Source organism: Fusarium proliferatum, assembly GCF_900067095.1.
Source record: "Fusarium proliferatum ET1 genome assembly, contig: FPRO_scaffold001, whole genome shotgun sequence".
In the NCBI taxonomy this organism is placed as follows: domain Eukaryota; kingdom Fungi; phylum Ascomycota; class Sordariomycetes; order Hypocreales; family Nectriaceae; genus Fusarium; species Fusarium proliferatum.
The window spans coordinates 2,715,515-2,743,303 of NW_022194790.1; the positions used below are offsets into that span (position 1 = coordinate 2,715,515).

The 27,789-nt window shown below is 50.3% G+C and overlaps 9 protein-coding genes across 9 annotated transcripts; 6 read left to right on the plus strand and 3 right to left on the minus strand.

The window, feature by feature from the left end:
• Positions 1 to 132: 132 nt before the first annotated feature.
• FPRO_01200 (related to PAC2-involved in the stabilization of microtubles) lies at positions 133 to 1,991 on the plus strand (the record flags this gene model as incomplete). Its single annotated transcript, XM_031234105.1, has 3 exons — positions 133 to 304; positions 395 to 797; positions 845 to 1,991. The coding sequence occupies 3 exons, from the start codon at positions 133 to 135 to the stop codon at positions 1,989 to 1,991; spliced, it is 1,722 nt and encodes a 573-aa protein (XP_031075272.1).
• Positions 1,992 to 2,348: 357 nt separating this feature from the next.
• Positions 2,349 to 3,296, plus strand: FPRO_01199 (uncharacterized protein; the record flags this gene model as incomplete). Its single annotated transcript, XM_031234116.1, has 1 exon — positions 2,349 to 3,296. One exon carries the CDS (start codon positions 2,349 to 2,351, stop codon positions 3,294 to 3,296), a length of 948 nt encoding a protein of 315 aa, XP_031075273.1.
• Positions 3,297 to 3,853: 557 nt separating this feature from the next.
• FPRO_01198 (putative pyridoxine 4-dehydrogenase) lies at positions 3,854 to 4,946 on the plus strand (the record flags this gene model as incomplete). Its single annotated transcript, XM_031234127.1, has 3 exons — positions 3,854 to 3,905; positions 3,958 to 4,529; positions 4,581 to 4,946. The coding sequence occupies 3 exons, from the start codon at positions 3,854 to 3,856 to the stop codon at positions 4,944 to 4,946; spliced, it is 990 nt and encodes a 329-aa protein (XP_031075274.1).
• Positions 4,947 to 5,583: 637 nt separating this feature from the next.
• Positions 5,584 to 7,720, minus strand: FPRO_01197 (uncharacterized protein; the record flags this gene model as incomplete). Its single annotated transcript, XM_031234138.1, has 2 exons — positions 5,584 to 7,539; positions 7,598 to 7,720. The coding sequence occupies 2 exons, from the start codon at positions 7,718 to 7,720 to the stop codon at positions 5,584 to 5,586; spliced, it is 2,079 nt and encodes a 692-aa protein (XP_031075275.1).
• A 682-nt stretch (positions 7,721 to 8,402) lies between these two features.
• FPRO_01196 (uncharacterized protein) lies at positions 8,403 to 8,921 on the plus strand (the record flags this gene model as incomplete). Its single annotated transcript, XM_031234150.1, has 3 exons — positions 8,403 to 8,423; positions 8,560 to 8,737; positions 8,848 to 8,921. The coding sequence occupies 3 exons, from the start codon at positions 8,403 to 8,405 to the stop codon at positions 8,919 to 8,921; spliced, it is 273 nt and encodes a 90-aa protein (XP_031075276.1).
• Positions 8,922 to 9,772: 851 nt separating this feature from the next.
• Positions 9,773 to 12,308, plus strand: FPRO_01195 (putative oligosaccharyltransferase; the record flags this gene model as incomplete). The annotated part of the gene is made up of 5 exons (XM_031234161.1): positions 9,773 to 9,908; positions 10,031 to 10,054; positions 10,113 to 10,787; positions 10,841 to 11,984; positions 12,038 to 12,308. 5 exons carry the CDS (start codon positions 9,773 to 9,775, stop codon positions 12,306 to 12,308), a joined length of 2,250 nt encoding a protein of 749 aa, XP_031075277.1.
• A 1,172-nt stretch (positions 12,309 to 13,480) lies between these two features.
• On the plus strand, positions 13,481 to 16,891 carry FPRO_01194 (uncharacterized protein; the record flags this gene model as incomplete). The annotated part of the gene is made up of 4 exons (XM_031234172.1): positions 13,481 to 14,953; positions 15,007 to 16,124; positions 16,353 to 16,675; positions 16,734 to 16,891. 4 exons carry the CDS (start codon positions 13,481 to 13,483, stop codon positions 16,889 to 16,891), a joined length of 3,072 nt encoding a protein of 1,023 aa, XP_031075278.1.
• A 749-nt stretch (positions 16,892 to 17,640) lies between these two features.
• On the minus strand, positions 17,641 to 21,340 carry FPRO_01193 (uncharacterized protein; the record flags this gene model as incomplete). Its single annotated transcript, XM_031234183.1, has 3 exons — positions 17,641 to 20,193; positions 20,251 to 21,257; positions 21,316 to 21,340. The coding sequence occupies 3 exons, from the start codon at positions 21,338 to 21,340 to the stop codon at positions 17,641 to 17,643; spliced, it is 3,585 nt and encodes a 1,194-aa protein (XP_031075279.1).
• Positions 21,341 to 22,833: 1,493 nt separating this feature from the next.
• On the minus strand, positions 22,834 to 27,698 carry FPRO_01192 (uncharacterized protein; the record flags this gene model as incomplete). The annotated part of the gene is made up of 4 exons (XM_031234194.1): positions 22,834 to 26,439; positions 26,502 to 26,659; positions 26,791 to 27,207; positions 27,683 to 27,698. The coding sequence occupies 4 exons, from the start codon at positions 27,696 to 27,698 to the stop codon at positions 22,834 to 22,836; spliced, it is 4,197 nt and encodes a 1,398-aa protein (XP_031075280.1).
• Positions 27,699 to 27,789: the final 91 nt, after the last annotated feature.

The following is a 27,789-nucleotide window of genomic DNA, read 5'->3' on the forward strand; positions in this document are numbered from 1 at the left end:
GTATCGTTATCTCAAAAAATCTGGTGCCTTAAGGATCCTCTTATCCTGGTAGTTCCCATCTTCAACCTCCTCAATGTGAGCATCAAAAGCCCATCTTTGTGATATAGCGAGAAACTACCTGAAACGGAAAAAATGACAACGGCGAACTACGTTGGCCAACGCATCTCATACGATGGCGCTCTCTGCACGGTGAGATTCGTCGGTGAAGTCTCAGGCACAACAGGGACATGGCTCGGCGTAGAATGGGACGACTCAGCCCGTGGCAAACACGACGGATGTCACAAAGGCATTCGTTACTTTACCTGTAAGACCAGACCAGACCAGACCAGACACATCATCCGCTACATGTATTTATCTGCTTGTGTGTAATTGATGACTGACTGACTCTCTCAAGGCAGATCTAAATTCCCCACTGCTGCCTCATTTGTGCGCCCTTCACGGCCAGCTGACCCGCCGCGTCACTTTCTAGCAGCAGTCAACCACAAATATGCCTCTGAATACACGCTTCCAGATGGCAGAAGGGCTGCAGAAGAGATTGTGTTCTTCGGGAAGCGTGCTGAGGAGGTGGGGTTTGAGAAGATTCGCCGTAAGCAAGCCAATATTGGCGAGCTCACTGTGGTGATTCTCGAGGACCTCCAGGTTTCCAGTGCCAGAGCAGACGACGAGAGCGAGGGAATCATTGCAAAGACGTGTCCCAAGATTACGCAGTTGGATCTCAGTCGCAATTTGTTTGAGCGGCTTGACCCCGTGTTTGAGATTTGTCGTGAGCTACCAAATCTCCAGCACCTGACCCTCAAGTATGACCCTCTGGCCATAGGCAAACAAGTCGCTGACCTAGTTATAGTGGGAATCGATTCCAGAATGTTTTAGACGATCAAGTAAGCGATGCTGTAAACAGCGTCAAAGAACTGTCGCTCGAGGAAACCTTGCTGAGCTGGGAGGAAGTTTGCCACATTGCAACAAAGTCTCCATCTTTGGCTGCTCTTGATGCTGGATCAAACCAATTTCAATCTCTCCCTGCTTTGGACTATGGCAATCTTTCGTCCACTTTGACATCAATCAACCTCGAAATCAACGAATTCACTTCGTTTGTGGACATCAGCACCCTTGCAACACTCAGATCACTGCGCAACGTCCACCTCAAGGGGAACAACATTTCGGCAATTGCCCCTGAAGGTACAGAAGGACCGATCTTCTCAGATACTGTCCAGTATCTCGACGTCTCCTATAACAAAATTCAGTCCTGGGACTTTGTGAACCAGCTTACCAAACATTTCCCTGGTCTAGTTGGGTTGCGAATTGGCCACAACCCCTTCTACGACGCTGTGGACGCTGATGCCAAAGCATCATCTTCGGAGGAGTCACACATGTTTACTGTCGCCCGCCTTGGGTCACTAAAGTCCCTCAATTTCAGCCAGATCACGCCGGCTGATAGAAGTAACGCTGAGATGTTCTATCTTTCGCGGATTGCAAAACAGCTCGCGGCTGCACCAGAGGACGCCGAACAAGAAGTCCTGGCAAATCACCCTCGGTATGCCGACCTTTGCAAAATCTACGGCGAACCAAACATTGTTCGTCGATTAGAGGTCAACCCCGCTTTCCTGGAGGCACGTCTAGTTACTGTTGGTTTCCGTCTTCAAAATGGCGAGGAAAAAGTGAAGAAGATCCCCAAGTCGTACGATATCTATGCCGTCAAAGGCATCGCTGGAAAACTGTTTGGACTGTCGCCTCTCAGACTGGGGCTTATCTGGGAAACAGGAGAATGGGACCCTGTAGCTGGCTTCGACGATCAAGAGGGCGATAGCAGCGACGAGGAGGATGCCGAAGAGGAGAGGGAACGCAAAGGGATCGACACACATGCTGCTGAGGAGGATACTGCAGGCAAACCTGGACGATGGGTCAAAAGAGAAGTGGAACTCAAAGATGGACCTAGACAACTGGGTTACTGCGTAGATGGTTTGGATGTCAAGATGCGTGTGGAGGCTCGATAAATGAGTGTGCTTCATGGAGCAAGATATCAAGTGATGGTGTCAAAAATGACTATGATGAAGGATCAATAAGCTTTTTGTCACTTAGGATATAGGTATAAAGTTTATTTGTCTCCCCTGGGTGTGACAAAGCCTTCTTGGTTTGCATCTGAGCCTTTGTCCGTCCTCACTTGTGTCACAGCAAACGGAGGTCCATGAGACAACTGGAACTGACAAATTGTACGTGTAAATTATATAAAGCGAGCTCCTAAGGACCTGGTCTTCGAAATTTCGCTTCCATCACATTTCACATTTTACATACCACAGCTTGCGTCTTCACTTTTCTCCTGTTCCTTGACCACACATCGCTCACCAGCCAACATGGGAATCAAACCCCAGTTCTTTCTGGTCAGACCAGGGGCAGAGCAAATCACACCCAACGGCCAAGTTATTTCTCAGCCTGCAACTGCTGTCCCTCTTATCCCGGCAGACCTTCTTCCAGATTGGATCGAAGTCATCGGCGCCCCTCGAAGTCTGTCCCCAGATGAGACTAGAGACATGGGGAATTTGGGGGTTATTCATGCTGAGCTGGATACTTACAAGCTTCGATTCGCTCCCATTACTAGGGATGGAGCTTCAACTAGTGATGAATCGGACGCTTCAGAGGAGCGGACCACTGAATGCCAGCCTGGTCCTTGCCCAGTGGGTGCATCAGCTTCTCACAACTACTATGAGAAATCGAAACCAACTACAACTACAACTCAGCTTAATTCTCAGAATTATAAGCTCAAGCCAGCACAAGGCCTCTCATCTAGTCGCCACAATCCTGCCAACCAACAGCAGCCAGCCCACCTCAGGCTTACGTCCCTCAAAGAGACACTACTTATTCCAACCAACACTACGGCACCATCATCTCAACTGCCCACACCCTGTCGACACTGGTGTCACCACGGCGTATGCAAATGGGGCCGAGACTGTCACTATGAACATGTAATGCCCGTCACTGCAGAGGGTCTCGGAGAGGTTGGTCTGACTGGATTCCCTGATTGGTGGCTCCAAGCGCAGGGATTGATGCCAATGTCCCCCCAAGCCCTTTGTGCAGCGGATGCTCCGTATGGTCGACGAACTGCGAGGAAGATTGGGAATATCACCAGAAGAAAGCAGCGAACCCGAATTCTTGCTCGGCGTCGAGATGTGCACTCCGCAGACCTTGAAGAGGAATCCGAAGCTGAGGATGAGTATGAAGACGAAGAAGACATCGAGGAGGAAGTGGTTAAACCTGAGCCGAACAGAGGAGGAAAGGAGGGAATATTGATTAACCTTGATTAACGAGAATGATGGCCACCATATTGAGGGCATCAGCACTAGGAGACAGCTTGCTGCGCATACTTGGTTCCTCCAGATAACTACCTCCCTGACCTGCTTCGCATCCAATCGGATTAACAGCACTAGCCAATATCCTATCTCCATCAGGGACTACTCGACGGCACGCAATTTCGTAAAGAGCAAGCTCCGATCTGTTGGCTTCGGGCTCTCACGGGGCGTCGCGTTACGGGACAAGAACTGGACTTAAGTTTAGTCAGATCCATTTTCGGATTTATGTAGCATTTTGAAGCTGCAATCCCGATGAACGGGTGTGGCGAACAACACCATTATGGGTCAGATAGAGAGTGAATAATCAACCGAGATAGTCGCATAGAACTTGGAATTAGATGCAATCATTCATTCCTTCTGATGTATAAGTACCTTCATACCCTTCCTCATTTGATTGCTGAGTCTCACAGCCCCTCTCTCAACTCGATATCACCAAATCCACCCACATAGTTCTTCTAGCTTGGATTAAATACCCAAACACATATCCATACACACATCCATAAACACCAAATATGCCTGAAGTTCTGGGAAGGCATGTCGGAGCTCTCGGCTACGGCCTTATGGGTGTGTTCGGTCGTTCCGCTTAATTAAAACACCCAGACTGATAACTTTGAAGGTTTCACTTGGCGTCCTGAACCAACTCCTTTGGATCAGGCTCTTGAAGCTATGCACACAGCCTTCGCCAATGGCTGCAACCTCTGGAGCGGCGCTGAATTTTACGGACCTCCAGAGTACAACAGCATGACTCTCATCAAGGCATACTTCACAAAATTTCCAGAAGATGCTGAAAAGATCACCATCGCCATGAAGGGCACTTACAACCCTGATACGTTTCAACTTGATGGATCTCCTGAGAATGTGCGAAGGTCTATTGACAATGTGCTCAATCAACTGGGCGGTGCCAAGAAACTTGATATCTTCGCGCCATCAAGACGGGACCACAAAGTGCCCTTTGAAGAAACCCTCAATGTCATTCAGAAGGAATATGTTGATACCGGCAAGGTCGGTGGCATTGCTCTGTCGGAATGCAGTGCCGAGACTATCGAAGAAGCCGTCAAGTATGTCAAGGTCGCTCTCGTCGAGGTCGAATGCAGTCTGTTTAGCCCCGACATCCTCAAGAACGGCGTTGCTGCTACGTGTGCTAAGCACAATATTCCTATCATGGCCTACGCGCCTATTGGACGCGGCGTAAGTTCGCCTATTCAAACCCAAAGAACATAAATCTAACAGTCACTACAGATGTTGACAGGCCGCTTTGCCGACAGCTCTCAATTCCAGGGCCAGGGCATTGCCAGCGGATTCCCACGTTTTCAGCCAGAATCCTTCCAGCACAACCTCAAGCTTGTTGACCAAGTCAAGGCGGTAGCAGAAAAGAAGGGAATCACATCTGCACAGCTTGCCATCAACTGGGTTAGAGGACTTAACAGCCGCAAGGGAATGCCTACCATCATTCCCACCCCTGGCGCAACCACAACAGCTCGAGTCGAGGAGAATGCCCAGTACTTCCCGCTTTCGGAAGAAGAGATGGAAACTCTTGAGGACATAGCCTATGCATTTGAGGTTTCTGGCGGGCGGTATCCTGAAGGCGTGCCAATGGAGGCCTAACTGTGTGACAAAGTCTGTTGTTGAGTCAGAACACGGTTTCAAGACAGCAATGAGAAGCAATGAGTAGCAAGGTTACTATTCAGCTGTAAAGTGTCCACGTGTTGCCCAAAACCAAAAGGACATTCGGAATTGCAGAATTCATAAAAATGAATGCCATCATGAAAAATTGAATGAGTGTTTCAAGAGGACTGTGACTTACCATACTGTATCTATTGTCTTTCGTAGCACCTAGTTATAGTGATGGACTCCTAGAGGGAAGATAAAGTCTTCAGATGACTGCTCATCGTTGCGCAGAGTCTCTCAACTAGAGAGCTAAGGGTTTTTAAAGCTGAGGCTGAGCTTCTGCCCACGATAAAATGAAGATATTGTTGAATGTGGAGACAACACGTGACAACGTACTCCTGGGTCTCGACGGGAGATAACAGCAAGGGCCTGTAACTGGGGATAGTGATACGTAGAGATCAATAGATTGGATTAAATCATCGGAGAAAAGCAAGATAGGAACCAAAAAAAAAAAAAAAAAAAAAAAAAAAAAAAAAAGCCTTGGGTATATCAATAAATTCGTCTCTTAGCTACCTCGCAACACAAGAACGCACGCCACTACGCTGCCAATACTCCATCCAATGGAGATCACTAATTAAACTATCAATGCACCATTTGAACCAACTGCCTCCAGTCGGTTCACAAGCTTCTTCACATTCGCCCAGTCCTCGTTCTTTGGACCATCCTTGCCACCAAGGCCACTGGCAACCTCGAATACTGTGAGAGAGCCATCGATGCCACCAGTCGCAAGCCGCTTTCCATCGTTGGGCTCCCATGCAACCTTGTTCAGGCTCTTCGAAAGCATAGTTCTGCCATCCTTTCGAGAGCTGGGCGAAATCTTGGACACAGGCTCTTCCGTCTCGACTGCAATGTCCCAAAGCTCCAGCCATCCAGCACCGTCGACCAATGCAAATATGTTCGGCTTGACGGGCGACCACTTGGCGTCGTAGACGACGTCCTCACGCACAAAGTCAATTAGGGGCGAGATGGTGCCATCGCCAGAGCCGATTGTAGATGTCGCCGCAGGTGCTCGAACCTTCCAAAGCTTAACACTCCAATCGAGCGACGACGATATGACCAAATCACCCAAATCCACCGGCCCCCTAGCAGGATGGAAATCCACAGACATGACAGGGGCGGTATGTCCCTTGTAGCTGATCTTCTTATCAACACCAGCCTTGGCACCGGCGCGGTCATATCGGTGGCAAGGGAAGATGGTGCCCTCCTCACTGCCAACGAGGAAGAATGTAGGATCTGTAGCTGGGAAAGAAAGGCACGTTGGGCTCACATCTTCAACAGCCACCTTGGCCTGACTAGGGTTCTTGAGTTCAAGAAGTTCCTGAGGCTGAGCAAAGACGTCCATTGTCCAGCCACAGACCACACCATCAGTGGAACAAGAAATGATGTTGTTGGCGTTCTGGGTACCAACAATATCAACAGAGTAGATAGGGTGGGCATGACCGTAGCCCGTAAGGGGAGTCTTTTGAACCGGAGCTGCCTTTGCTCTCGTGTCCCACAGCAACACCTGACCACTATATGAACCACCGATAATCAAGTTATTGTGGTAAGGAGAAAACTTGGCAGTCAAGACATCTGACTGCGCAGTGAAAACGTATTCAGGACGATCCTGCATGTGCATGTTCCACACCTGAACCAACCCGTCAGGTTCATGGGGAGCTGTCGGATTTTTGGTGTATGACGCGAGGACAAGCTCGCTGAACTTTGGCGAGAAATCAATTCCGCTGATCATGCGCTTCTTCGACCACCGCTCGTCAAAGAACTGGACCACCTCTTTTATCCTGTGTCGCCCCTTACCGCCTGTGTTACCACTATCTTCGTCTTCATCATCGTTATCCTGGCCTTGTAAAGCGTAGTCTGTGAGAATGTCATATGTCTCCTGGTCGAGAGCTCTCTCGATCACTTTTGTCGACTTATCCAGGAAGTCAACGAATTCATCAGAGTGGGCGACAGCGTCCAGCTCTTCGGCGGTAAGATTCCTGGAAGGATAATTCAAACCTGAGCCGGAAGGAAGCACACCATCGCTCAGAAACTCCTTTGTCGCTCTTAATTCCTCCTCCACCTCTTCTCTGATCTTTTGTCGGAGTTCCTCTTCTCGATCTCGCTCTCTCCTGCTCAGCCTCTTGCTGGGCGTTGAAGTTACGGCGGGAACATCTTCGGCTTCAGATATGAGAGACTGAGCCCTGGTTCTGGTAGGTGTGGTCCACTCCTCTGTAGTCTGGACACCTTTGCTGTATGAGAAGACCTCCTTTACCGGCGACGGCGGGCATTCGAAAACGGTCAGGAGGGGAGCAGTGCTAAGACTAGGCGGCGGTTGCGCGGGAACTTGAGCGTGGCTAGTGGTCGTGACTTCGGAGGGTTCGTTGCTGATTTCGCCGGCGCTGAGGACACTGTTTGGGCGGCTACCACGAGGAGCCGGAGAGCCAGGTCCTCCCGTGACAGTCGAGCCGGGTCTACTGTCACCGACGAGACTGTTTATAAGAGTTTCGATCTCGCGGCGGTTATCTGCTCTTCCAGGAGTTGGCGATATCAACTATGGTTGAGAAACGTCAACGATGGGCTTAATGGCGGTAGGGTTTCAGGGGACCAACGTCGCTAGAGGTTCCTATGTTGGAGCGACTTGCTGTCGCTTGGCTTGCCCGAAGCTCTCTCTGGCGCTTGAGCTCAGCAAGCTTCGCCTTCTTCGCTAGGATTTCATCTCGACGTTGTTGCATTGCGGACGTTCCACAGTCGCATTGCGAGACTGAACAATATGTTGAGAGCTATGAGACTGGGTTTGGGAGGGTATAACTCAACAAGGCGATGAACGATGATAAATAAAGTCTCGCAAAACAGACAAACGACGAAAAAATCGCAAGAAACAAAAAGTTGTCCTTCGCGACAAAATGAGGTGACTGTATTGTAAGTTCTTTGTTGTGTGTTTGGAGTGATCAAGTTATGAAATGCTCCAAGGTATGAGCTTGTGATGGGGTCCAATTGAATCCATCCATGCGCGAGCAACTCAGGCACTTGCAACCCCCATAACCCCCCTGCACAAGCCTGAAATCTGAAGAATGCTAGTGGAATTGAAGGCGGTACGTATCGCTGTTCAACTCCACAGTGAATTGATCTGGGAGATGAGGACGAGCACGTGATCACATTGGCCGGCTCACTGGCTACTGGCTCCAGCTTGTCCGAGCTCCCAGCCGCCAGCGGTTGGCTCTCTTTGGCAGCGACTGGAAAAACTGCGACTTTTCCCGACGACTTTTCAATTCTTCACCTCAAGCCGACGCATCTAATCCCCTCGAGCCACTCCGACTGGGCCCATTGACAAGTCATTGTCGACCGCCGACTACCGTCAATACCGATCCTTTCGCTCTTCGTCCCTTTCGCCCTTTTTTGCGACTCTAATTCCCAATGGCTTCGACCGGAGTGAACGTGCGTGTTATCCTCCCCGATTCGGCCGCTCGACCGTGTCCCAACCCCGAGCAATCGACGACGTCAGGGAATACGATCATTCAAGCGGCAGAATTGGATAGCTCATGGACTTGAGGACTAATTGAGCCATTTACAGGTTTTGCGGTGGTCCGCCCTTGGCCTAGGTATCTTTTACGGTTTCACCCACCAGCGAGCGATTACTGCCTCGCAAAAGGCCGAGCATGCGCAGCACGAGTACGAGAAGAAGGAGAAGCTTATCCAGCAAGCCAAGGCTGAGTTTGCTAAGAAGAACAACCCAACATCTGGCGACTCTGGTACGTCAGACCCAGTTCCGCTCTAAATGCACTCGTAGCAATTGGCCGTGGCATATTGCACATGCGAGACACACAACCTGTCGAGACCTCATAACTAACCGTGCATACAGTTATCACCGACCCCTCAGACCCCAAGTTTGATCTCGAGAAGCTGCTGTTGAAGGTGCAGAAGGAGAACCCTTAAATATGTAATACCGGCGCAGGGAAACGCAACGCAAGATATGAGAAGGGAGAGGGTGGAAGCAATGGGAGGTTTCGGCGAAAAGGTTGACCAACCGTAGGGAAACAGGTCCTGCCGAGGCATAATCCGAGCCTCGAACCAGACTCGGTGTATGATTGAGGATATACATGGCGGCCCTGCATAGATGTTTCCTTAGGTCCCTGTTTAACTCTGTGTACAGGTGTACAATATATCTACTTTAGACGACAAGAAAAACGTCAATGGTTTTGGCTAGGGCTTGTAACACTTGGGCATGCAATGGGAGACTTTGAGCGGGAAAGCTGGTAAGTTTCTCTGCGGGCTTATATGATGATGTGTATCAGGTACGGATGTATGTATGTTTAGTTTTACAAGAAAAAGCAACTGAACGACGATAAGCGACTCTGGTGCTCGAGGCAGTTTCTGTGACCAGTGAAGTGACATGTAGATGAGCTTGGGTAAGTTCACCTATATTGCATGCTATCCTAGTCAAATTCATCGAAATTGACGTAGAATGACCTGATCATCATCGTCTTCTTGATAACCATCCTATGTAGAGCTTCGCCGGATAAACTGTGGCTCAGCACCCCACGGCCATGGGTTAGTGGCTAACTACCACCTTACCTTGCTAAGTTTTGAGTGGATGCACGGCCGCGTAAAGGATACGTACCTAGGTCGGGGTGGGTCCCACATTTACCTCCTGTAGGTAGCTTCCCCCGTCTCAGTAGGAAAGCTCCAAGCTGTCCTTCTGGTGGAGTTGAATATCGTCTTGGGTTTCGGCTTCTGCAAGTTGCATCAACTCCAGGGTCAAATATCGTCGATAATCGCAACCCATCATGGCGGTAAAGACGGCAAAGACCGAAGACGTCCTCGCTGGAGTGAACGGACAAAACACTAGGACTCTACTAAGAGTCATCATTCTTCTCTTGATCGCTGGCGCAGCTGTGTCCAGTCGCCTTTTTTCTGTTATACGTAAGTGCTTTCTTCCCATGATGGGCGAATGCCCTCAATTCCTGCTCTGGCTTTTCTGTCTCCAGAGTACAGGGGGTCCTCTTCTATTAGGAATGTATCTTTTGCTAATACGTCCGGCGTAGGCTTCGAAAGTATTATTCACGAATGTCAGTCTTGCTCATACTAACAGATTGCTCCATCATGGCGAGCTAACCTCTAAGACAGTCGACCCGTGGTTCAACTTCCGCGCGACAAAATACCTCGTCGCCAATGGATTTTACAAGTTTTGGGATTGGTTCGATGACAGGACATGGCATCCTCTTGGGCGGGTTACCGGAGGCACCCTCTATCCTGGTCTGATGGTGACAAGCGGCGTCATCTACCACGCTCTCCGCGCCCTTACGGTTCCTGTCGATATTCGAAACATTTGTGTCCTTCTGGCCCCGGCCTTCTCTGGACTGACAGCCTATGCTGCCTACCTACTTACCAATGAGATGACCACCTCTTCTTCCGCTGGTCTTCTTGCCGCAGTTTTCATGGGCATTGCACCAGGTTACATCTCTCGATCCGTGGCCGGTAGCTACGATAACGAGGCCATCGCCATTTTCCTTCTTGTTCTCACATTCTACCTCTGGGTTAAGGCCTTGAAGCTGGGCTCGATGCTGTGGGGTGCTCTTTGCGCACTATCGTACGCATACATGGTTGCGTCGTGGGGTGGATATGCTTTCATTACATGTCTACTGCCCGTCCATGCCTTCGTTCTCATTTGCATGGGTCGATACAGCGATCGCCTCTATATCAGCTACACGACGTGGTACGCTATTGGTACCATGGCTAGTTTCCAGGTGCCTTTCGTCGGCTTCCTTTGTGTCAAGACCAATGAGCACATGCCCGCGCTTGGTGTGTATACACAAACATTCGTTGCGACCCATGGTACTAACATTATCGTGTAGGTGTTTTTGGCCTTCTTCAGGTGATTGCATTCATTGTTTACGTCAAGTCTGTTATCCCTGGACGACAAATCACAACCATCGTAGTTGCCGCTGGTGTCGCGACCTTCTTCATCGGTCTCGCTGGCCTCATTCTTTTGACCTCATTTGGATACATCGCGCCCTGGGGCGGTCGATTCTATTCATTATTCGACACCGGCTATGCCAAGATTCACATTCCCATCATCGCTTCAGTCTCTGAGCATCAGCCTACTGCATGGCCCTCATTTTTCTTTGATCTTAACTTCCTCATTTGGCTCTTCCCTGCCGGTGTTTATATGTGTTTCCAGAACCTCGCGGATGAGCATGTATTCATTGTTGTCTATGCTCTGTTTGCAAGCTACTTTGCTGGTGTTATGGTCCGTCTTATGCTCACACTGACACCTGTTGTGTGTGTTGCCGCTGCCATGGCTGCCTCTCAGCTCCTCGATACCTATCTGCGGGTCAATCAGCCTGAGCCTACCCAAGCTGCGCAAGGAGAGGCCGCTGATGGATCCAAGAAGGCCAAGGGTGCACTTCGAGCGACCGCAAAGCCCGAGGTCGGTGTTTACACTACTTTGTCCAAGATTACGGTTGTTGCTGGCATGGTCATCTACCTGGTCATGTTTGTCACCCACTGTACATGGGTTACCTCCAACGCCTACTCAGCACCCTCTGTTGTCCTGTCCAGTCGGCGCATGGACGGCAGCCCGGTCATCATTGATGACTATCGAGAGGCCTACCAGTGGCTCCGACAGAACACTGGCAAAGACGCCAAGATCATGTCATGGTGGGACTATGGTTATCAGATTGGTGGTATGGCTGACCGACCAACGCTTGTTGACAACAACACCTGGAACAACACCCACATCGCTACTGTTGGAAAGGCCATGAGTTCTCGCGAAGAGGTCAGCTATCCCATCATGCGCCAGCACGAGGTTGACTATGTCCTCGTCGTCTTTGGTGGCGTCCTTGGCTACTCCGGAGATGATATCAACAAGTTCCTCTGGATGGTTCGCATTGCGGAGGGCATCTGGCCCGATGAGGTCAAGGAGCGCAACTTCTTCACCGAACGCGGCGAATACAGAGTTGATGCCGGTGCTACCGAGACCATGAAGAACAGCTTAATGTAAGTAAAATTTCACGCAGCGATTAGTCACCATGCTAACAGGTTACTTTCAGGTACAAGATGTCTTACCACAACTTTAACAAAACGAACTCCCCTGGAAAGATCGTTGATCGGGTCCGGGGTGTTAAAATGCCCGATACAAGCCCCACACTCGATGTATTGGAAGAAGCCTTTACCAGTGAGAATTGGCTCATCCGTATTTACAAGGTCAAAGATCTCGACAACGTTGGCCGTGATCATTTTGAAGCGGGTGCCTTTAGCCGTGGGCAGAAGAAGAAGAAGGCGGTCCAAAAGCGAGGTGCCCGCGTTCTCCGTGTGGATTGATTAGATGGAGAACGAGCTTTTGGTGCTGGAGCCTAGGAAGAAAGGATAAAGGTTACCGGTTTAGCTCGCATTTAGACAAAATTGAATTCAACATGTACATCAGTGTAAGATTTGGTTGGAAAAGAGATTTCGCTGTCTCATTTGAGTACCGTTGAAGCAACTCGTGGATGATGTTCAGTGTGTTTGCTGCCACCTGTTATGTCAATGGTCTATCAGCGGTGACAAAGAGTGGCATTAAAGACTTTGGCATGTTTGCTTGATAAAGCTAAGGAAAGAGAAAAGGGGAAATAAGGGCGCTGTCGTTTGCCAGCTTGAAAACGCCTGAATACAACGACAAGATTGATTGCTGATGTTGATAACGAAGTTGGTGACTTTGTCGGCATGCCCGAACAGAAACCCGCATACAAGAGAGGGGGATGGCCTGCCCCATCCTCATATCTTCTCTCTTCTTCATACTCAATCAAGGCCATCTTCCTCTTTTCCTTGACAGATATCTGTTATTCTCTGGTGCTTACGCTGCTGTCTTGACATTTTAGGAACTCCCTCGAAGATAACCGTGCAGGAGCAACACCCCTTTTGCCTTGTAGGCTTTGAGCATAAATCATGAGTGTTGGCATAGTCTTCTAGATCAAAATCATCAGAAGCGCCGTTTGTGACGGGAGACAGTAAGTTCCTTCGTCCGTCGAATATTAGGTAGACAGGAGCATCAAGCTAATCTTTTCTTTCACTATCTCCTTTTTAGAAATAAGACTTATGGTTGATATAGCCAGAGACTCATTCTAGAACCTGCAAGCTCTGGGCACGGTCTGTCCCATTTTGGTGGTCTCTAAGCTGCCACTTGTAGAAACAAGTGACAGTTCTTGCCAGCTGCCAACGGCCGTCACAACAACCACCTCTATTCACCTTTTCCAGAGGCGCCCACAATTTCAAAGGGTATCAGAAAACTCGAGCAAACGAAGAAATTTCTGTGTTTATTGTTCGAGGACCTCACAGAAACCATTTTCTTCCTCTTCCTCTTCCTCTTCTCTTCCTCTACCATCACTGCCCACTCTCCTTCTCATCTACCACTACACACAAACACTCTCTATACCACCACCAAATCGCCATCTGTATACGAACATCAAGGACACTGCCTTTATCTCTTTCAGGAGGCTTCTCCTAGCTGCAGAGTAATGAATATCTTTAACAAAGCTATTCGCCGCCGCCGCCATCGGCCTGAGTATGATGTCGACCTATTGAGTGCTGCCTTCGGCCTCCCATTTCTGCGTGGTAATGGATCTGGAAACAACAGCGCTCGCCGTGTGGCACTCGACTACGTATCTGAATCTGAATCTGATTCCGAATGTGGTGATGGTAGTGAAGTCGGCTCCGAGGGCGCGTCTTCTTCGTCTTCTGGGGATGATCGAGGAGGGCGTCAACAACGTGGCCATGATACACCCGAAAGAGTCTCTACGTCCCGTCCACTTCCTCATTCGTCTCCTCATCCTTCAAAGGGATCCCCCAAGAGAAAGAAACACCATCGTCGACATCTCATCAAGTCATCACCTCGCTCAAGTCCTCGGAAATCGTCTCGTCGACGGAGATCTCGCTCGAGTTCTCGAAGATCGACCGCCGAGATCATGAACAGTCAGCAACAGCCTGTTTCTCATGTACGACCTTCTGCAACATTCCCCCCTCAATTTCCCTTTCCTTTGTCGAAGCAACATTATAATATTGTACAATCTTCAACATTTCCTATTCCTTCTTTGAGCCAGCCTCTCAGGGTCCCAGTATGTCAGCCTTTCCCTCAACAACCAGTGTATTATCATCACCAGATCAACTACGTTCCACATCAGCCATCTCCCCTGATGCAAGTTCAACCAGCTCAGTATATTGCGCCTGTTCCCCAACCTGTCGCAGCACAAACTCCTACCTCTGATCAGGCACCGACGATCTCCATGCCTCCAGCGGGTTTCAAAAACACCTTGAATTCAGCAGGGGAAGGGGGTGACCGCTCCCAAAAGCCTGGCAATCAGGGAGACACCAAGGTTTCCGGCCCGTTGACAAACGAAGTGCAACGCCTACAGAAGCATATTGAAGCCAAGATGGCTGACTTGGCCGAGGAGCCCAACAGCAGAATCTTGCGTCGCGACCTCCGCCGTCTTCAAGACAGACTGAATCTTGCCCTGAACAAGGCTATCACGGCAAGCAAAAAGTCTCACTCAAGACAAGTATCGCTCTCCACTTTCAACGGCTTCTCTCAATCAGCCCCTGATAATAAGACTGCACAAGAAAAAGACTTTCAGCAGAGCCGGAAGCGAGAGCAATGTGGCCAGCGAGATGTGAGTCCTCAGCGCATCGAACGCCATCACGTTTGCACGGAGTGTGGAAACACGCGTTCAGCGCTCTACCACAAGAAGTTTCCTGTTGGCCCAGGACCATCCACCAAGATCAATCTCTGCGAAAGCTGCCGAGAGGTGGAATACAAACGAGGTGTCGTTCGTCAATACCACTTCTGTTCCAATTGTGGAAGTGCGAGGTCCAAGGCATTTCATGCCCAGCACCCAGTCTTTCCGGGAGAGCCAATCTTCACAAACTATTGTGATGCCTGTGTCCTGGAGTTCCACTACAATGGAAGTCTGCCAGACGAGTCTGTAATCGGACTGGTAAGCCGGCCAAATATCGTGAACATTAAATGACAGCTAACATGCAGTAACAGGCCCCCAGACTGAAGGACCACATCGCCAGGCGAGCTGCCATTCAAAAGGAAGATGACATGGATTCTCTGACTGTAAATCGCCATCGGAATCGTAAGAAAGGAGAATCGAATGCCTCCCTTGACCAGGACGAGGCCACCGAGTACGAGAAACAGGCTCATACAGTCGAAAAGGTCCGTGGAAGGCGTCCTGAACCACGAGAGCTGAGAGGCACTGTCATTTCCCCAGAGTCTTCTTACTGTCCCTCGAGAAATACGGGGTCTTCCGGCCGCCGAGCAGAGCGGAAGTCATCGGGAGATACCAACACTGGACCTACTCTCCTCTCCCCTCAGAAAGAAAGCGAAAAGCATCCTCGGAATTACCAGGCACCATATGTTGAAGACTCGTTTTCGACGGCTCACTCCAAAGGAGATGTTCACATTAATAGCCATGAAGGTGAAATGGCTGGCCAGAAGTCTGCGAACAAGGTTTACGAGCCATGGAAAACCCTTCCGCATGACTTTGTTCTTAAGTCCGCAATGGCCAGTGATCGGTCATCTTCAGATGGCTCCGGAAAATACCAAGATGCCACAGAAAAAGAACCGCGTCGACCGCGCGAGAAGTCTCTTGACTCTGAACGATCTGACCCGAGCTCCTCCAAGTCTTCCGGTAGTAAGACTGTGAGATTCAAGAAATCTGTTGATGTTCGTACTCCCTTGGCTTATGAGGGGGATACTGAGTTCTCGGAGCCTGAGTCTCCCACCAGAATGAGACTCCCAGGATCTCCTCTCATCTCATGCCAGAAACCATCATATTACAACAGTTACTCACCTGAAAGAAAGGCCACAGACAAGTACCTCCATCCTCACTATGGCCAATCGTTGAGGAATAGCTCGGTACCCAACCGCGAGGACCTGCGTACGCCAGACGACTTTCGGCCAGGAGCACCCTCGAAGGGCTACTCCCAGGGCGCTTTCAGCAAAGATTTTGATAACGGCGGAGACTGGGATTCCTTTAAAAGCCCTGCATACTCGTACGTAGAGCAGTATACAGGTGATAACCCCTTGCATGAACGCCATGAGACAGACGAAGCATTCCAGGCGTCAATCCCCAGGTTTCACGACTACAGCTACCATGATCAGTATATGGAGTCCACCGCATCTCTCCCATCCCGTACGTCTTCAGGGAGCGTGTTTTCATCCTTCTTCTAGAAGAAAAGGAACAAGTCATCTTCCGTCCCCCCGGGCGATCGAGCAGGCTCATACCCCCCAAGTCACAACTTTAACGAGACTGCCAGAGACAATTAGGAACGATTTGGCCCTCGCAGTTTCACTGACAGCCACACAACTCCTTGTCCCCAGCAATCTAGGTGCTCGTCAAACATCTTTACTGCCTCATTTACGGATCCTGGCTCGTGCAGTTTCATCGACAGGGATTCAACTCTTGACAAGACTGAGTGTCAAGCCAGCGGCAACCCTTATTATACACCTCGCCAGCACAGCTTTCCAGATTTTGCATACTGCCCTTCTTCTGTTAGATCTGATGATTCGCCGAAGAAAGAGCACGCTGGTAAGCAATGCTCACCTGCCCAGTCAGACTCGTCTGTATGGAAGAATGCATTCGATCCTATCCCAACAGTTGAGGAGGCGAGCACTGCTAATGACTCCCATGAGAGTGCATCTGACCATATTGGTGAGTCTTGACCAAACTAATGCTGTCAATCTTACTAACTGACGCTCTAGCCTCGCAGAGTACAAACTTATCGTAGAGGCCGCTTCTTCAGTCGCTGAGGAAGACAACGAAGTATCTTATGATCAAGATTTCAACAAGTTTCATGAAATTGTGCGGAACAATCCCTTTCATGATACATTGCCTTTTCAGCCTTTTATAGGCGGCATCGCCGTCTAAAACTTGATAACCACCAGCATGCTTTAATGAGGCATCACCACACTTTCACTTGAGCCTAGTGATCAAGCTCCCAAACGAGAAGATTTGTGGAAATGAACCTTTTGGGAACAAACTGTATGAACGTTGGATGCATGTGCATCGACCCCTAGATGATTGGGTCCGGATGGTGAAAAGTTGAAATGAGGTCGGTTACGAGAAATGATTATGATTTGTACGAAGGAGGATTATGATTGTACGACAAGCGCTCTTTTGGTAAACCTTGCTATTGTATGATTAGAGGTAGAATGACATAATGCCTGATGTATTACGAACTGGTCCTCAACATGTCTTTCAATGATGAAATACGGACAAACTTGTTCAACTTGTGCGATTCATTTTCCGTCACAGCTAAGATATGTCAATTGTATGAAAGGAGAGATGTGCAAAGTCTTCAATTACAAGATATATCATTTTCTATGTTGTATGTTCTGCATTTTCCCACATATACTCCTCCAAGATGCCATGATAGCAGGATCTATCTCCATCCAGATAAGCCCCTTTCGCCGAGAAGAATCATGAATCAAGCTGTAAACCCCCATAGTCTCCTATAGTACCAGCCAATTCTCGAGCTTAGCCCATATGCCCGCCAAAGATGCAAGGAAAAAGAAAAGAAATCATAACTCTGTGTCCGTGGCAACAGTTTAAGGACTGGAGACTCAAGTAAATATGTATAAGCCTCCTCTAGCAAATCGTATATATGATGCGCTTCGTCACTGAATCGAGAGGTTGTTGTCAGAGCTCATGCGAAACATCATAGGCTCACGATAGTTACTCGTTCCTAGTGCGCTTGCCGGTGAAGCCATTCGCGATAGAGGGGTTTGTCTAGAGTCAAGATAAGCGATGGCCTCCTTTCGCTTCTTCTCGAAAGCACGACTTCGTTCTTGTTCTCTTTCGATATTTTCTGTACGCTCCCGTAGATCAGCGTTGATTGCATCCTTAATCTTCTTCTTCTCAGTGGCCTCCTTGATCCTCTTCTCTGTCTTCTGACACGCAATGTCAAGCTTCTGGGAGAGTGATGGAGATGCGAGTTGTAGGCCTTGGTTCCCCTCACGCGCCTGTGAAGAAGCTCCCCAGAAACACTGAAATACGAGCTTCGTCTGCGTACTCTTTCTATCGCCCCATATCATCACTGTGTCGCCGTTCCAAATTCGAGCCCAATGGTGTGAGGGGCCGCTGTGGTTCTTGGCATCAGAAGAAGCAAGTTGGTAACCATTGATGCTGATACCAACAGATGCTTTGGTCGAGATGTAAAACCCATACTCGTTTGGATCTCCGGCATCTCGAAGCCAAGGAGGAGGTACTTTATCAGGATCCTTTGAAGGGTCAAAGGTCCCATCTTCTTTCCAAAGTAGTAGCTTAAACGCATACTTCGGCACTCGAGATTCTTGTATATCTCTGAAGACCACAGTATTTGCCGGGCCACGGCCGAATGAGACTAAAGTATCTTTGATAGGAATACTAATCCCAGGGACACAGGACTCATGATGAGACTCAAGCACGCCAATGGCACGTCTATTGGGCTCATCTTCCTGAACCGGGACGATTATCTGCGTGTGCGTAGGCAAAGTGTCGGGAATCTGAGAGTTCTCAAGCGGGGCGGCAGTCGGAGGAAAATCCAGGGGCTCATCGGCCGCTGTGTCCTGAGGTGTCCGCGAGCTTCGTCGGGCTTGGTTGATTTGTGACCCGGCTTTGGAAACGGGAGAGAAATACTTCATCGCAAGATCCCACAACGGCGATTTTCCGGGCTCGAATTTTTCATTCCTTGCTGCCGCACCCCGCTCGAAAGCTTTGTGTTGCAAATGTGTGAGCTCGGGATAGTCGAAGTGCCACGTTGTCTTGTCTTGCTCCCAGAAACACGTCTTGTTGTAAGGCTTGTCGATTTGACGTCCTGAAGCTTGCTTCTCGGCAGATGGTACTTGCACCAGCAGTTTGTACTCTTCAAGTACGTCGTTTGCTAGATCTTCAATATTACCTTCCGACTTAAGTCTTTTCATTGTAGGCTTTCCTTGAGGTGTGTTGTCGAACTCATCGCTTGTATCATATGACGTGGGTTTTCGTTTACTAGTATTGAAGTCTGCCGATGGCAGAGAATAACGCGATTGTCCAGGGTTTTGCAGGTTTGGCTCATTCCCGCCTAGGCTCTGCGACGCCACGTCCTCAACCAGACTCTGAAGTTGGTCCTCAGACTGAACCTGTGCCATTGAAATGTTATTCTGGCGATATGTTCGACGATTCCTGTTCCTGGGCGTGACCAGATCGTCCGACTGATATGCTTCGTCTTCATCCTTGCGGAGGATTTCAGTCTCGTCTGCGCTAGGGTTGCTGCTGTTCTCGAGATTAAGATAGTCTTCCGGGATAACTCCTGAACTACCAATCGCTGAGACACCAACTTCTCCGAATAGTCTTGGCTGGTTCGCTTCTAGTGGTACCGTTGGGGTTTCTTTTTCTGACTCTTCGCCCATAGAGTCACTGACCCTATCTTCTTCGTACTGTCTAGGTTGTAACTGGGAAAAGTTGTCGAACATGTCATCATCCGAGATCTCGTCAAAGGATTGTGAAGCGTTGATGATAGAGTCTTCGCCAGAAGACCATGGGTGGCTTTCGAGTTCTGCTACCGTTGCTCGGTTTTCTGGCCGGCGCTGGAGCATTCTGCAGAGGAAGTCAATAGCTTGCTCCGATACATCATTCCTCTGCAGTGGTGCGATATTCAGCCGGGTGGTCATAATTTTGTGTAACAGCTCAGAGTAGCTGATACCACTCTTGACAGGATAAGGAGGCGACGCAGTCAGAGCATAAAACAAGACCCCGCCTAAAGACCAGATGTCAACCGCGTGGTTGTATCTCTGGCCCAGTGGACGTCTCATCTTCTTTCCTCGACTACGTACACCCTCATCATCGTACTCAGCATATTCTGTATACACCTCAGGGGCACAATAAAGCAAGGTGCCACAAAACGTTCGCAGGAAGGTCTGTTCGCTGTCGACCATTTTCGACAAGCCAAAGTCGGTGAGCTTGAGATCAATTGGATTGAGTGAGTTTATGAGGATGTTGTCTGGTTTGACGTCGCGATGGGTGATGCTGTTAGCGTGTAGATACCCCAAAGCACCCAAGAGCTGCCCTGACATGGTTCGAACGACATCCTCCCTCAGAGCCTTTTGGTCTGAGATGAGTTTCCCCAAATCACCGCCGGGCACAAATTCCATAATAATGATTAGCAATCGGTCATCCCATTCAAAGTGCTCCATGTAGCGAACAATATGGGGCTGTTAAGACATGTTAGCGACGGAAGCGGGAAGCGGGTAGCAAGGCGCAAAACTCACATGCTTAACTCGCTGCATGATCTTCATCTCATTCTCTACCTTCTGATCAAGGACGCCGTTCTTGATAAAGCGACGCTTTTCAATCTCTTTGGCAGCATATGGTAATCCGTCATACTTTGAGGTGACCCTGTGTACAACTGCGAAGGCACCCTTTCCGATCGAGCCGGTTCTATTATATTTTCCGGAGCCCGTCCATTCCCGTGGTGCGTCTCTTCTTTTAGACAACGTCTGAGGAGTACGCTGCGTTATCTCATTGGTCTCTTCTCTCTTGAGATTAGTCTGGGCAGGTTGTTTGAAGAGATCAACGTGGCCGCCCGGTCCAGGCGTGATGGTCTCATTCTGGCGTGATAGCCCATGACGTGTGAAGAAATCGTCGACTTTATCGGTATATGCTTGGTCATACTCATTATCACGCCTTGGTATACGGACTCGGAAAGTCAAGTCCCGGGCCTCCTTATGGAGATAGATCTTGATGATGGAGCCAGAACTCAAAACCCACTTGCTAATGGGAGGGTCACTTCTTCCCTTGGCTTGAGGGTGGGAGGTTAAAAGGTGATCATCCACAATGGTACCGTTGGTCGATTGGTCCTCAACCATGACAGTGCCATATTCGTTGACGTAAATCCGGAAATGAATGTTACTGATTCTTTTCAAGGGATCATTGACAAACACAACGTCGCATCGCACAGGATTTCGACCAAACACAAAGCCGGCTTTCGGGTTCTTGAGGTGCGACGACAGACGTAGGATGATGGCATGGGTGCCGGTGCCGGTTGGGTTGGCGAGAAAACGGGCTGCTTGGTCTTCCAAGGCATAGTCGGGTTCGACGCCATCCGCTTCGTCCTTTCCAATGATGTGTGGGGAGTTTTCGCCGACAAGACGTTCGAGCTCGACACGGGCAGAATCGGAGTGTGGGTAGAGGACGCATATTATGTCGGAGATATCTTCATCTGAGAAGCCTGAATTCTGCTTCCCAATACGGCGCGGATCCAGAACATTCTGCGTCGCTTCCAGAGGGAGGTCAGCTCGAAGAAGAGGGAGCATTGGGTAGATGGGCTGGGGTACCTTGCGTGGGCTCGTCGCCGTCCATTGGAGGGACTCGAGCAGCCTACGCTGCGAAGCAGTGCAAGACTGTCGTAGAAAATTTCAATGGGGCCAAGTTGAGGCAAATCGTGAGGTTGTAATAAAAAGTCGAGGTGATCACGGGCGCATCTAGCAAGAGGGTTGAAAGTCCTAGGCGCAGGTGTAGTTGGGGTAACAACCAGCCAAAAGTTTGTATGTCTCGGCGCCGTTGAGTCGAGACAGTAGTTGTGCGAGTCTTGTATAAAGAAATTGCGTACCTATGTTGAGAGGTAAGAAAGAAAAGAAAAAAGAGACGAGAGACAGACAAGTGAAGAGTATCAAGAGTCCAAGAGAGGGGGGCAGGATGGAAAAAGAAACGACAAGGGACTTTGAGGTTCAAGTATTGGATGGGACGGCAGGGACGAGGGATGAGGGACGTCACGACCGACAGTCAGGTCGCTACTGACGCTGGTTGGCTGATATCAATCGGAATCTGGATTAACGACGCTGGCTGGCCTATCAGATTGGAATTCGACCAGGTATTAGGCACCCTCTAGTGACCGCTTCTAGGCTGATAAATCCCCAAGAGAGCAAAGTCGCAGCGGGGAGAAGCCGTTTGAGTGCCGTTCATGATCACCAACGAGGCGGCGACCCCTTACCTCCACTGACTGACAGAGTGGAAACGGTCAGTACCTACTAACTTACTGTACGTCTCGGATGCCTCAGCAACCAGGGAGTATTAAAAAAAGTCGAGCTCATCTGATTCAACAAAACAAGGTCACATCACGTTTCTTTTCTTGTAACACGGGCGCGTGAAAATGGTACTTGGGGCGCGTTCTAGTCACGCGCTTTGTCACTTCACTAACAATCACCGTCTACAAGTACAAGAATCTACGTCAGCTCATCAGGCGCCTACCAACAATGCTTTGCCCTCGAGACTCGCCTCCAGAATCCAGCGGGTCAAGCAAAGTCACTGGACAGCAACGCCTGCCAAAGGTCTCAGCTTAGTTCACGTAGCGCCATGAACCAATAGATGGCTTTCTTCTCCATTCTTGCTATTTACGTCATGATACTATACAGAATTACAATTGAGTTTTTTCCTTCTTTACGTTTCCTTTCTTCCAAGGAGAAAGAATTATATTATCCCTGTCTATGGGTACCTTGTCTTAAGTGCCATCCAGCATGGAACCTTGTTTGCCCCTTGTGTACGCGAAATGTCAATTCAAGACACTATAATTCTTCGGAGAAAAAGAAATGTATGTTAAGCAGATTCAAAATGCATCTATAACCCAAGTATGCTGCCCTTTCCAAAGATAATGCAGTCCTTTCTTTGTATGCCCAAAACTGTAACTATGCAATTGGTTTTCAACCCGCTGCCCCCAAATAAGCACGTCTTGCCAATTCCTGAACGCCATGTGATATATGCGACCCCTTCATGTTTGCTCCAAATCGCTTCAATCATCCAAATATCCATAATCTCAGTCCCGTAGTGCTATAACTAGACCCCTGCCCTATTCGTTATTAAAACGCTTGTCCTTGATACTGGGGATGAACGTTTCGAGTGGTCGGCTGAGCTCCAGGCGATGGACCGTATTGACCCTGAGGTGGTACGAAGCGAGGGTCGACCTGCTGCGCAGCTCGGAGTGGTCGCGAGAAACTGTTCGCCTGTCCATGTCCTCCCATCTGCTGAGGTGCCGGTCCGTACGGCGATCCACCGGGAGTGTACTGACCAGCTGGCTGACCCATTGGGCTGTATGGGGGAATGCTACCAGCACCCATCATTGGCTGTTGATATCCTTGCTGGTAGTTTTGTTGTTGATGAGCCTGCTGCTGGTACGCAATCTGTTGCTGTTGGGCCATTTGCTGTTGCATCATTTGTTGCTGAGCCATTTGTTGCTGCGCCATTTGTTGCTGGTACGCCATGGCAGCCTGTTGCTGCTGACGCTGGCTGAACGCATGCTGGACTGCCTGGCTATTCACTCCTTGCTTCATCTGTTGCTTTTCTCGTTCCCGGGCCTCGATAGCACCAACTAACCCTGATCCGGAGGAAGCTTGCCTCTGATGCCCAGGCATAAAACTACCCTGAGAACCCTGTCTCTGGTGTCCTGGCATGCTGATCAAAGGTTGGCCTGTGAGGCGGGCAACATGCTCCTGCTCCCGAGCACTGAGGTGGCTAGATGTCTCCCCAGAGCTTGCAAAGTTCAAGGTCGAACTAGCACCCCGCGATCCTGGTCGTGCAAGCAGATCTGCAGAGCTGCTACGAGAGTGACGACCGTTCTGGATAGCTTGTAGCATGTCAGAGGAACTAGTTCGTTTCATGCCTGAGCTGGGTGAGCCACCCAAAGTGTTGCTGGATGCACTCCGAGCATGAGCCGCCCTTTGCTGCACGAATTCTTCGGGGCTTAACCCGTGTGCATTGCTCGGAGGAGTTGATGCACCGGGCTGCCATGCCATAGTGCGCTTTGGGTCTGGGGATTCCTTACGTCCAAGAGATCCCTGAGAACCCGAAGATTTATGAGGTGGGGGCGTTGGTCCTTGACCTCCGGGTGTATGTGGTCTCTGTGATGAGCCGCCAGGAGTCAGAGCGCCGGGGGTTTTACTGCGGTCTTTAGTGGCTGCATAGTTAATGGTCGGGCCGAAATTGATATCTGGTATATCAAAGCCAGGGTCTCGAGGGTCAGGCTCCTCAGCGCCACCGACAGTCTTCAGGACACCAGCTCGGGGCTTTGGTTCGCTGTATTGGTATGTATCTACAAAGTTCTTGAGGCTGCTAGTGGGAGAATTATCCTCATAATGACTGCTTTGGTTGCTCTGGTGGCTTTCTTGCCTGCCTGGGGGTCCTGGTCGCCTCTCCGAGTTCGGGGTGCCTTGTCGAGGTGTATGACGACCTTGGTCGAACGCATAATGGTCAATTATCTCATTCGTGGTGATCCCACTGCTACCCGACATGGTGTTTCCCTTAGAATTTTCAAAGGGGGCAGGTGCGGGAGGTCCGCCTGGCACAGGCTTTCGGTGACCCATGGGTCCCGGTGGTCCATTTGGCGGCCCATGAGGAGGTCCGTTAGGGCGATAACCCGGAGGTCCAGGAGGTCCGGGTCGCCCAGGTCCGGGACGATAATTACCATGGGGACCAGGTGGCGGAGGCATATGACCAGGAGGAGGACCATTGCCACGACCTCGAGGGTCTGAAGGCCTACGCCCATCAAAACCAGGGCCCCGAGGATCAGATGGTCTTCGTCCGTCAGGACCAGGTCGTCGCGGATCAGACGGTCGGCGGCCATCAGGACCCATGTCAGGCCGACGATTGGCATTTTGAGGATGGGGAGGTCGCTGTTGAGGTGGCATGCCGGGAGGCATCGGAGATCGCCGTCCTTCTGAAGTCCCGGGACGTGAGTTAGGCCCGCGGCCATAGGCATTAGGAGGCCCAAGCGGGGGCTGGGCCAGTGGCGATCGTGATCGTTGTTGGGATAAGTTTGCCGGAGGAGGAAGACTGTTGGAAGAGGGATCCTGATTCAGTGGGCTTAAAGCTTCACGCGAACGGTTGTCGTTAGCAGATATCCCTACGGAGTTGGCGTGTGGTGGCAGTACCGATGGTCCAGATCTTGCAGTGTCCACCTCATCTCCTCGTGGAGAAGGATTCGAATCATTCGGGCCACCCAACCCTCCAGCTGTGGCAAGCTGGGCCAGGGTTGTGACGGAAAGCCTACTATTAGCCCGCCTAAGCTCAGGGGAGTGATAGGCTCTGCTGACGGGCCGAGCCTGGGACCCGTGGCTAAAGGCTGGGGGTCGTGAGACTGGTTCAGGAGTATGCATCTGACGCATACCATCCAAGTCTTTCAGGGGAGGAGAGCCAGAGGGAGCTCGTTCATTCTGGTAAGCAGGACTCTCGTCACGGGAAGCTTGGTTATGGCGTGGAGCGCCAACGGGAGTTTGTCCACGTTGTGGCGAGCCTGAGTAAGGGCTATTACCATTGGTACCAGGACGGAAAGGAGGGCCCCCCAATTGGTTGGGGTCGGATGAGTTACGGCCATGTCCTCCGAAGGCAACCCTCGCAGGATCTGCGGGAGCTGAGTCTGTTCGAGTGCGCTCAGTAAGAGAGAATGATCGCGAGGATCTGGTTGGGACTTGTTCATCCGAAAACCCGGCCTTGGGTTTTGGAGGTCCATCACCAAAGCTTAGTCGAACACTCTTTCGACTGTTGCTTCGAGAACGTGTCGTGGGTGCATCATCGACAGCATTCATGCGAGTACCGGTGCATTCCTTGAGCTTCTTTCTCCAATCTCTCTCGCCCCATCCAGAGCTACCATCCTCCAGAATCAGGTTGGAAACATCCAAATTTTCAAGATAACCATAGCGGCGGCTCTTAGGCATAGCAAACATGAGAGATCTAGAGTCAAGTGTGCTGGCAACAAGTCTACCAGGTCGGCCGTAAAGACCAAAGGTGTCCCAGGTAGGAAAGAGGAAACGCAGCAGCATCTCGAATCCGCTGACAGCAGGGTGTGTCTCGGGCATGATGAAGACGAACCCTTCGGTAGACGAGGGAGGATCAGTGTGAATAGCAATGTTACCCTCAACCTTGAGTAAGGTCGACGCGTCAATCAATGACTTGGACTGGGGATAGATGGCATAGGCAGAGTAGGCGTCGGTGATGGTAGCGATTGGCTGCATCTTCTTTTGCTTCTTGCCATCCTTTCGCTGGTCGTAGAACTTAATATCTCCCTTGAGTGTGGGCACAGGCGATCGATCGTAAGGAGACCTCTTCTTGAGCTCCTTCTGGAGCTTGGCATACTGCTTTTCGTCAGGAGGGGTGATAACACACCAGCATCGTCTCCAAGGTACACCAGCGCCGAATCGGACTCTAACCCATTCTTCGGTGGGGAATCGTGCCCTCTCCATGATGACACCAATATTGTTGAGCGATTTGCCCTTGCCGGCAATCAGAGCGCCAGTGTAGGCTTCCTGCAGAGAGGAGTGCTCGAAAATAGCTAGTCGAATGCCGGCAGTCCATTGCAGCAGCGAGTGTCGCGAGTTGAAGTGGAGGAGATACCTGTTTCTTCCAGCCGTTGAGATGCTCAGGATGTTCTGTAGCGGTTGCTCGTCTGAAGATCTTGTAGGCAGTGACTCGATCTGTGACGAAATTGTGTTAATCAAGTGTTAACACATACTTGGCACGCAAGCGAGTTATTTACCATTTTGATCGAGGCATCTGTCAAGTTGATGAACTTAGGCAAGACTTCGCCATCTTCGCCAGCTGCGTCTAGTTCCGCGGCATCCCATAGTGACAAGACGGTTCCTACAAGCTGGGCAAAACACTCTGTCCAGGTCCGATCAGGGTTGGGTTTGCCCTCTGTAAACGACTTTGTTAGCTGAACATCCTTGCAGCACATGTGTAAATAGTTGAGTGTGGAGTAAACTTGGCGCCACAGGGGTGCAAGTGTGGAGGGGAACAAGCGGCAATGGAAGCTAGATCGAGCGTACGTGTATTCTGGTCATCGAGTTTGAGGAAATAGCCCTCTTGGTACAGCTTGTTGGAATGGCTGTTGAGGAATGAAAAGATAGGCTGCAGTTCGGGGATTGTATCCTCCGTGATATCCATGATGGGTGGTTGATGAGCCAGGACCATGGACGGGGGTCGTGACGATGCAGCAGATGAGCTGCGTCTTCGGCGAGCAGAGGGTTCGATCGGGGAGCCGCCGTTTATGGGAGTGCCATAATCTGGCCGCGAAGGCGGTGTGTTTGGCCGAGAAATGTCGGTACTGACTCGGTGGTCGGGAAAGGGTTCTGTTCCAGAGTTCGTCTTGCGATGCCCCGGTCTGTGAGGTGAATTTGATGGAGGAGAAGTTGAGGGCGGTGGTGTCTTTGTGCCCGCAGAGAACTGGGACATAAAAGAGAGGACTAAAGTATTGGCACCAATGAGTTAGTACAGCAAGGACGGGATGAGGTGAGATGTTATGAGCAGAATGGTATGCAGCCCCCTGGAGGAAGAGAGCCCGTCGCTCAGTCCCTCGAACCAAAAGAAACGGACCCCTAGATGAACTAGCCAAGGGCATTTTGGGCCTCCACACGTCAACGCATAGTGGATGTCAAAGCCCCCGCCGTTCCGAGAGGTACCCATAAGCAGCCCCCCCTGGCTGTGGTTACAGGCGTAGAGCTGCCACCGTGCAGTGGGCATCCACCATGACATGGGCAAGCCCGCCTAGACTTAGACTGGGCCAACGCCAGGGCAAGGACCAGCGAACCACTAGCGCCGTCTTCTGTCTTGTCGGGTCGTAAAGCGACGCAACGCAACGCAACGTACGCGGCGGACGATCAAAGACAAGTCCAGAGCTGGAATGGGATTCACGAATGCACAATATTTGATGGTACGCACCTCGATTTCGACCCATTTTGTCCACAATGCTCGGCCTGCAGAGGAGGAAATTTCTGAGACAAAAATATCAAGAAGACCAAAAATCAGGCCAATTGGTGCCCAGAAAC